The 10,107-nt window shown below is 38.7% G+C and overlaps 1 protein-coding gene across 1 annotated transcript in view; it reads right to left on the minus strand.

The window, feature by feature from the left end:
- The window catches only part of dgkq (diacylglycerol kinase theta), a 71,886-nt gene that overhangs the window by 36,763 nt on the left and 25,016 nt on the right, over positions 1-10,107 (minus strand). Inside the window, exon 3 of the mRNA XM_073922337.1 lies at positions 7,796-7,895. Within this exon, the coding sequence (XP_073778438.1) occupies positions 7,796-7,895 (100 nt within the window). The remainder of the gene's footprint in view (positions 1-7,795; positions 7,896-10,107) is intronic.

Raw genomic sequence — 10,107 nt, forward strand, 5'->3', positions numbered from 1 at the left:
ACTTTCTTTTGATGGCTCAATCTTTTTCTCCTATTTTTAGATTTCTGATCAAGTTATGTCAGATTTATTAATGCAGTGAATCATTTGATTTTCATTGAGCAGGTGTTTTATTCATTTTATTCGAATTCTTATATTCACTAAGGTGCCGCTGTTTGGGGTCGATAGTTGCATTACATCATCATCATTAACGTTAGTTAACCTGCAGGCTGCATCTTTCTCACGGGGCTGCGAGAAAATAAATAAAAAGAGTGGCACTACGGTAAAATAATGATTAAAAAGAGTAAAGCTATGGTCAAATAAATAAATAGAAGAAAAAAGTGTGACTGCTGAGAGTGCAAGCAGCTAGGGACACCGGCCCTCGCGGCCAAAAACAGACCGGCCCACCGGGAATTCTCCCGGTCCTCCCGATTAGCCAATCCGGGCCTGGTTCACAGAGTAAGTTACCACAGAAACTGAGTCTAAGTTAAAGTTACCTTTCTTTTAGAAACAGGCTTAAATTACCCTGATTTCTCGAGTTTAACAAACTTGCCATGTTGAAACGGAAAACCCAGAGTTTCTCTCATTTCAGGATTAAAATACTGTGAGTTTAAACTTAACCTCCTTTCCGAAACAGGCCCCTGATCCAACTAATCAAGGTGTTCAGGAGTAGTCCTGAATTAGTTGATCAGCTGTATTTGATTAGGATTGGAACAAAACTGTGCAGAGCTGCGGCCCTCCAGGAATGAAGTTTGAGACCCATGATTTAGATGGAAACGCTGTTTTATTAGCGTTAAATGTCTTCTGCAATATTACAGTCTGTGCGTGAATCTAATTAGCATCTTTGAACAGAAACACAGATCTTATTAAGATATGCACTGGTGTTCATGGCAGGGAGCGCTGGAGTGATTAGAGTCTTGTGTTTTGTATGCGCGGGAGGATGAGGAACACTGAATGTTTTTCACTGTTTTTCTTTCAGCTCTTCTCAGAATTAGGAGCTGTAAAAAAGGCCGTGCTGAATCTCCATGGCAACAGCAGCTTCCACACACACAGACCCCAGATCAGAACAAATGAGCAGCAAATTCACTGAAACACGCAGAGTCTGACTGCTCACATCACAGCACACGCCGCAATAACGCTGTTCCTACTCAGAGAGTTTGTCTTGTTTCTAGTCCAATTCGTAAATCAAGATGCATTTTCTAGACAAGCAACAACTATTGTCTTGTTTTAGGAAATAATATGCCAAAATTAAGTAAGTTTTTTATTTAAACAAGCAAAATAATCTGCCAATGGGGTCAGCAAAATAATCGCGTTTCTCCTTTTGACATGAGAATATTTTGCTTACATCAGTGGTTCTCAAACTGTGGTACGTGTACAACTAGTGGTACGCAGAGGAATGAAATATGTCAAGTACACTGAAAAAAGTGTTGCATGCAGAACTGTTGCAAACAATTTATTTGTGTTGAATTTAAACAATCAAATTAAGTTGAATAATGTTCAACTTAATTTGTTTGTTTAAATTTAACACAAATAAATTGTTTACAACCACTTAACTTAAAGAAATAGAGTAAATTCAAGGAATCGTCTCTGAATTATTTTTTTCAGTGTACATGCTACACACATTTCACAATTTATAAAAAACGATGTATATAATATGCCATATATGACATATAGCCTATATTTCTGAGGTAATCTGCCACATTTTTTTTAACTGTGCAGAGTTATAGCTGCTTTACTGGGCCTACTATGCCTCTGCATTTCAATACTGCTCATTTTGGTGGTACTTGAAGAGACCATTTTTTCTGAGGTGTACTTGATGAAAAAGGTTTGAGAACCACTGGCTTACACCATTGGCAGATTATTCTCCTGTTTGTTTATTATATATGGAGGCATACGAGCAGCAAAATGTTGAAATATAATATGCAAAATGCCAATGCAATATGTAAAATTGCAATGTATTTCTGTATTTCAGGGTTCATACACATTTTTACTACTAAAATTCCATGACTTTTCTAAGACTTTTCCAGAACTTCAAGTACATTTTCATGACGTAATGATTCATGTAATGTCTATATATACAGTTGAAGTCTGAATTATTCGACCTCCTGTTTATTATTTTCCCCAATTACTGTTTAACGGAGAGCAGATTTCTTCAACACATTTCTTATCATAATAGTGTTAATAACTCATCTCTAATAACTGATTTATTTCCTCTTTGTCATGATGACAGTAAATAATATTTGTCTAGACACTTTTATACAGCTTAAAGTGACATGTAAAGGCGTCACTAGGGTAATTAGGTTAACTAGGCAGGTTAGGGTAATTAGGCAAGTTATTGTATGATGATGGTTTGTTCTGTAGACTATCTAAAACAAATATGGCTTAAAGGGGCTAATAATATTGACCTCAAAATGGTGTTTAAAAAATTTAAAACTGCTTTTATTCTTGCCAAAATAAAACAAATAAGACTTTCTCCAGAAGAGAAAATATTATCAGACATACTGTGAACATTTCCTTGCTCTCTTAAACATAATTTGGGAAATATTTAAAACACAAATTCAAAGGAGGGTGAATAATTCTGACTTCAGCTGTATATGTAGATTGTGAGAAGTTTAATGTTTATGTTTTTTTTTTGTATATTTCTGATGTGTCGATTTATAAATAAATAAATAAATAAATAAATAAATAAATAAATAAATAAATAAATAAATAAATAAATGTTAACATATCTACTTTAGGGTATTTCTAGAAAAACAAAACCCTCTGAATGTGAATCAGGAAGTTAAATAGAAAACCAGCAGCAGCTGATGGGCAGAAAACAGGCCAATTTCTGCACCTTTCTGACAGTTTTGGTCATTTTCCCAGAAGTGCTGTCCGAGACTGTAATTTAATTTAACATGAACATTTTCTGCCCTCTCTCTGAACTGATTTGAGCTGTTTTCTCTACTACACATTTAAAGCTACAGCTACACAATATACTGCAAATTCAGCTGACAAGTTTAACAGAAAGTATTTCATCATTTTAAAGAGAATCTGGCTTATTATAGTCAACATAATATAATATACTTATACTTTAAAATACACAGGGGTTAGACAACGAAACGCCTGCTTTTAGACTTCAATAATTCAATAGTATAGTGTAGGGCAGGGGCCACCAAACTTGTTCCTGGAGGGCCGGTGTCCTGCAGATTTTAGCTCCAACCCTAATCAAATGCACCTGAACAAGCCAATCAAGGTCTTACTAGGTATACTTGAAACACCCAAGCACGTATGTTGAGGCAAGTTGGAGCTAAACCCTGCAGGGACACCAGCCCTCCAGGACCAGCATTGGTGACCCCTGGTGTAGGGCCTCCTCTTGCAGCCAATACAGCAGCAGTTGGTGCTGGGAATGACAGACACAAGTCCTGCACAGGGGCCAGAAGGATTTTAATCCATTCTTCTTGCAAAATAGTGTGCAGGTCACTACAGTTTTATAAAAAAAAAAGGTTTTCTGACGAACTCCTGCCTTAGTGTCTCAATATTTAGATCAGGATACTGTGCAGGCCATGGGAGATGCTCAACTTCACTTTCATCTTCATCAAACCACTCTGTCTCCAGTCTTGCATTATCATCCTGACACACGTCACCGCCTTCAGGATACAGTGTTTGATCCATTGGGACACATGGTCCTCCAGAATGGTTGGGTAGTACTTGGCAGTGACCCAGAGTCCATCTAGCACAAGCATTGGGCCTCAGGAAGGCCATGATATTGCCATCACTGGTCGCCCCGTGCTTCACTCTCAGTATCAGCAATCTGGGTGTGACGCTCTTTTGAGCTTCTCCACACCGTAACTCTCCCACTCAGACAGTGAAGGTGGACTCATCAGAGAACAGTACATGCTTCACATTGTCCACAGCCCAAGTTTTTCGCAGCTGGCACCATTGAAACCGGCGTTTGGTATTGGCACGAGTGAGCAAAGGTTTGGCTATAGCAGCTGGCCATGTTCTGTATATTGACCCTGTGGAGCTCCAGAGCAACAGTTCTGCTGGAAACAGGAGAGCTGAGCTTAAGAGTTGGTCTGATGTGTTTTGGATAAATCAGGGTTATCAGCCGGACATCCCTTTCAGACAGCTCCTCCTGTTGGATATGGTTCTTCTTCTTGGTGGTTTGCTGGCATTACTCTGGATACCGCGGCTCATGATCATCACACACAATTGTTGTCTTGGTCACAGATGCTGTAAGAGGCTAAATGATCATATGCATTTGTTTATATGACAAAACATGTCTTTTTGACTTGTTACATCATTATTATTTATTATTATTGTTTATTTGTGTGTTGTGTGTCTCTCTGCCTGCTCACTAGCTGATTGGGCCCAGGTGGTGCTCATCATTGGAGCGTGCTGCAGTAATGCGCTGCAACAAAAGAGCAGTGTATCTCAACCCACGGAGATGTTCACTTCTCCCCTGCTCCAGACTTGTGATTGTGGTGGTCATACGTTGTGGGTATAGATCTGGTTGGTTATAGAAAGATGTTTAATGGGCTATTGAGTTCAATTTAACTTCTGTCTGTTGAGAAACTTGCTTGTTTTTGCATTGTGGAATTTTACAGGCAGTGTGTCTGTTTTCTTAGTTGTGTGATTTTAAATATATATATATTTTTGTGTGTGTGGTATGTAAAAGGTAATTGTATTGTTTCTTTGTCTGACGTTTTGGTTTACAAATTGAAGCTGTGTGGAGAGGGTGCCATTTTTATTTTTGTACTTGTTTGACTGTTTATTCATAGTAAGGGAGTTGAGGAAAGCCTTTGTTTCGTTTCTTTTCTTTTACCTGAAATTAGGTTATTTAGTACTCCTCCTGGGATCCGTTCTTCGTACGTGGATAACTCAGTTAGCTGGATTTGGATATTGACGATTTGACACGATCCAGGATCGTTTAGTTCTTCAAAGCTGATCCGAGAGTTGTTGTCATAGCAACAGTTCTGGTAGCTCAAACCTGATCGGGAGCAGACTCAATTCATATAAACAGGATTAGATCGGCTCAGTTCATGCAAAGATAATAGAGAAAGTATGAACCGAATTCTGATATTTTCTTACAGTAGTAGTTATATACACTTGGGAAAATAGTAAATATATTTTAACTATATATATAAAGTTATAGTTATTAATAAAATAAATAAAGTTATATATATTAATAAAACTTATGCAATCTGCACCCCCGAAATAAAAGTACAAAGACTGCCACCTGCTGGTGCAAAGAGAAAACTTATGGATATGAACTTTTTAGATCGCTTTAGTACAAATTGTGTATAATAGAAATGCACAATATGTGACTTTTAAATCAATAAATAATACATTTATGCAGTCGTAAACATGTTTTGATAGTTAATATGCCGGTGATTTGATGCTTCACAAAAGTTGCAGACGCCTTTACCAATATGAAAAGGCTTTTGTAAACCACCAGTTATTCTTTACACCGATTAAAAAACGGCTACTATAATAAAGAAAATATTTTTTAAATGTAGAACTAAATACATTGCTATGCATTGAAACACATTATGAATACTCTTATTGCGTGTCATATTTAACAAGCCGTTTACTGCTAATTTGATGTAATTTTGCCCACATGGATAATTGAATATTAATCAGATGATGTCATTACGCTGCTGTGCCGTCAGCCAATCGTTGCATTGCTGATCATGATTTCGAGGATCGACAGATCTGTCCTTCACAACACACGCAGCGATCTCAGATCAGTTCATCCAGACATTCTAATCTGATTCACGAACTTGTTTGAAGAACCAAATTAGCGAGAGATCAGTTATCAAGATTAACAGATCCAGGATCTGCCAAATCATCTTAGATCATTTAAGCGAGGTACGAAGAACGGACCCCTGAGCTAGACCTGTTTTGTTTGTTGTTTTGGTTAATCCTTCCCCTGAAGATTTATGCTTCATTTATTGTTTATTGATTGAGAACCAAATAATAAAATAATTTAAGTTTACTCTTGTGGTTGTTTCACATTTCTGAGGCAGGATTGAAGTGTTCCCTCAATATTTGTTTATTTAATTCATACACAATTCTTTAATTTCGTCTTCTTTTTCTCAAATTTTAAATTTTAATTTTCTTTGTTACTTTCCTTCCCCAACCCTAGACCAAAAAGGGGAAGGGACGTAACAGACTCTAGAAGGTCCAAACTGACTCCAAAGGCAGAAACTGATAAGATCAGGGCCTGGTATGTGGACTTTAGGGGGTTTTAAGATGTTGCCACATGTTGATTGGTCAGTTTGAATGTCTCAGTATTTAGGATTTAGTCACATGGTCAAGAAAATAGGTGGTAAACTCGGGCTCTGTCTCTTCTTCCTGGCCTGTCTCCTCATCCTCTGACTCTACTGCAATCAGGCTCACTTCTGGGCCTACACTCTTCATCTCTCTCCCTCCCGCTGTGTCTCTCTTTCTACCTCTGGTAACTTTAATTTTACATTTAAGCTGGGTACAATTAATATCACGTTTTATCATTTCATATTTTATCATTTTATACAGTTATTTTGTAATTAATTCAGTTGTAATCATAGAGAATTATTGTCATTAAATCATCTCATTTTCAAGTATTTGTGAATTACGTTTGATTTAACATCAACATTTAATTGGTCCATATTGCAATACAATACAATCACATAATATCCACGCTCTCCCACATTTATAGCTATTAACACTGCCCTTATTTCCGTTTTTTGGCATGAGAATGCAGAAGAATGGTTTGACTAGAAATGTACAGTTTTTACCATCATGCTGATCACTTTTTAGTCGCTCGGTAAAACTGCAGTTTGAACGGCTGTGGTTAAAGCCCATTCTTACAATGCGCAGAGAGACGAGCATCAGCAATCTGTCCTCTTCTGAACCCTGGTATGTCCCCATAATGTTGTGTGCACTGCAGTATGTTCAGCAGAACTGTGCCGTTCCTCTGCTGATGAAGCCTTCACACTCTGCTCTACTGCTGGACTGAAGATCAGTGAAGACTGAACACCAGGAGGAGCACATGCAGACAGAGCACCTACAACACTACACTGCCCAGTGCTTCAGTCTCATTGTCCAACCCGTGTGTATTCATACACATACAGTCAAGTCAGAATTATTCACACACCTCTTTATTTTTATCCCAATTTCTGTTTAACGGAGAAAATATTTCTTCAGCACATTTCTGATCATAAGTGTTAATAACACATTGCTACTGTAATAACTGATTTATTTTCTCTTTGCCATGATGACAGTAAACAAGATTAGACTAGATATTCTTCAAGACACTAGTGTTCAGCTTAAAGTGACATGTAAAGGCTTCACTAGGGTAATTAGGGTAAAGTTAGGGTAATTAGGCAAGTCATTGTATAACAGTGGTTTGTTCTGGAGACAATCCAACACTAATATTGCTGAAGGGGTGAATAATATTGAGCTTACAATGGCTTTAAAACAATTAAAAACTGCTTTTATTCTAGCAAATATAAAAAAAATCTGACTCTCTCCAGAAGAACAAATATTAGAGGAAACACTGTGAAAAATTCCTGAATCTGTTTAACATCATTTGGGAAATATTTGGAAATAAAAAAAAAAGAAATTCAAAGGGGGCTAATAATTCTGACTTCAAATATACACCTATTCAAATTACACACACACGCACACACACACACACACACACACACACACACACACACACACACACACACATACACACACATACACACACACACACACACACATACACACACATACACACACACACACACACACACACACACACACACACACACACACACACACACACACACACACATACACACACACACACCTTCACAGCGCAGAGCTGAACTGCCTTCCAGATGTTTCCGGCAGACGCAGCAGAACCTCTTCTTCTGACCGGCGGGACCGAAGCAGTGCGCGACAGGAACCTGCAGGACAACACAAACATTCATAAACATCATGAAGATAATACCTGTTTGGTCAAAAAACACCTACTGTATGAAACACACACATGCTTGGCACATAAAAATGAATTAAATACAGTATATCCCAGTTCTATGATACAGAAATGCACACAGCTTTATCACAATAAAGATCAATATGCACTTTATGTATTATGCAGTTTTTATCTATGCGTGTCTTGAGCACATGTATGATCATATTCTGTCAGATATATTTATTTATTATGCAATTTATTTTAGTCATTTATTCCATACACTTAATATTTTTTGTTCAGAGCATCCAGGAAATATTGATAGCGCTTCACTTGTTCCACATTTGTTTATGTTACAGGCTTATTCCAAAATGGATTAAACTCCTTTATTCCCTCAACATTCTACACACAATCCCCCATAATGACAATGTGAAGAAAGAGTTTCTGAAATTGTTGCAGATTTATTAAAAGTAAAAAAGCTGATAAATCAGATGTGCATCAGTATTCACAGGCTTTGCTCAACACTTTGTTGATGCACCTTTGTCAGTGATTACAGCCTCAAGTCTTGTTGATTATGATGCCACAAGCTCAGCTCACCTGTCTTTGGGAATTTTCACTCTTTCCTCTTTGCAGCACCTCTCAAGCTCTGTCAGGTTGGATGGGAAGTGATGGTGTACAGACATTTTCAGATCTCTCCAGAGATGTTCAATAGGATTTAGGTCTGGGCTCTGGCTGGGCCACTCAAGGACATTCACTGAGTTATTGTTGTGCCGCTCCATTGATATGTTGGCGGTGTGCTTTGGGTCATTGTCCTGCTGGAAGATGAACAGTCTGAGGTGGAGAGCGCTCTTGTGCAGGTCTTCATTCAGGATGTCTCTGTACATCGCTGCATTCATCTTTCCCTCTATCCTGACTAGTCTTCCAGTTCCTGTTGCTGAAACACATCCCCACAGCATGATGCCAACACCACCATGCTTCACTGTAGGGATGCTGTTAGCCTGGTGATGAGCGCCGCCTGCTGTTCTCCAAACGTAACGCCTGGCGTTCACTCCAAACAGTTCAGTTTGAGTCTCATCAGAGCAGAGAGTTTAGTTTCTGATGCTCTGAGAGTTCTTCAGATGCCTTCTGGCAGATTCCAGGCGGGGAGTGTCTTCCGTCTGGCCGCTCTACCATACAGATGCCTGATTGGTGGATTGCTGCACAGATGGTTGTCCTTCTGTAAGGTTCTCCTCTCTCAACAGAAGAACGCTGGAGCTCAGACAGAGTGACCATCAGGTTATTGATCACCTCCCTGACTAAGGCCTGATCACTCAGCTTAGATGTCCGGCCAGCTCTAGGAAGAGTCCTGCTGGTTAAACATCTTCACTTACGGATGATGGAGGCCGCTGTGCTCACTGGATCTTTCAGAGCAGCAGAAATGTTTCTGTAACCTTCCCCAGCCTTGTGCCTCCAGACAATCCTGTCTCTGAGGTCTACAGACAATTCCTTTGTCTTCATGCTTGGTTTGTGCTTTGACATGCACCGTCAACCCTGAGCCCTTATATAGACAGGTGTAGCCTTTTCAGATCATGTCCATCAGCTGATCTGAGCACAGCTGAACTCCAATGAAGCTGCTGAAACATCTCCAGAATGATCAGTGGAGACAGAATGACCTGAGCTCAACTTAGAGCTTCACACCAAAGGCTGTGAATACTGATGTACATGTGATTTATTAGATATTTTATTTTAATAAATTTGCAACAATATTAAAAACTCTTCATATTGTCATTATGGGGGATTGTGTGTAGAATGTTGAGGAAATCAATCAATTTAATCCATTTTGGAATAAGACTGTAACATAAACAAATGTGGAACAAGTAAAGCGCTATCAATACTATCCGGATGCTCGGTATAGACTAAATGATTGCTGCACTGACTGAAGAGCACGTGTGACAATGATAATAAAGATCTATTCTATCATGTTCTATCAAACATATGTTCTTCTATTAGGGGTGTCACGATTTCGATTTTTAACCTAACCCCGTTGCAAATCCGCTCGCGAAAAGTTCACACTCAGGCCCTGTTTACACTGTCTTTGTTTTTAAATGGCATTTTAGAACGACAACGATTTGACATCCACAGTGGCGTGTAGCATTTCTGAGCAGCCCTCCTTCCTCTCTACCTCTGAAAATGCACATCACGTGACCACACACACACAGACGCACACA

The sequence above is a fragment of the Danio rerio genome, chromosome 14, assembly GCF_049306965.1.
Source record: "Danio rerio strain Tuebingen ecotype United States chromosome 14, GRCz12tu, whole genome shotgun sequence".
NCBI lineage: Eukaryota > Metazoa > Chordata > Actinopteri > Cypriniformes > Danionidae > Danio > Danio rerio.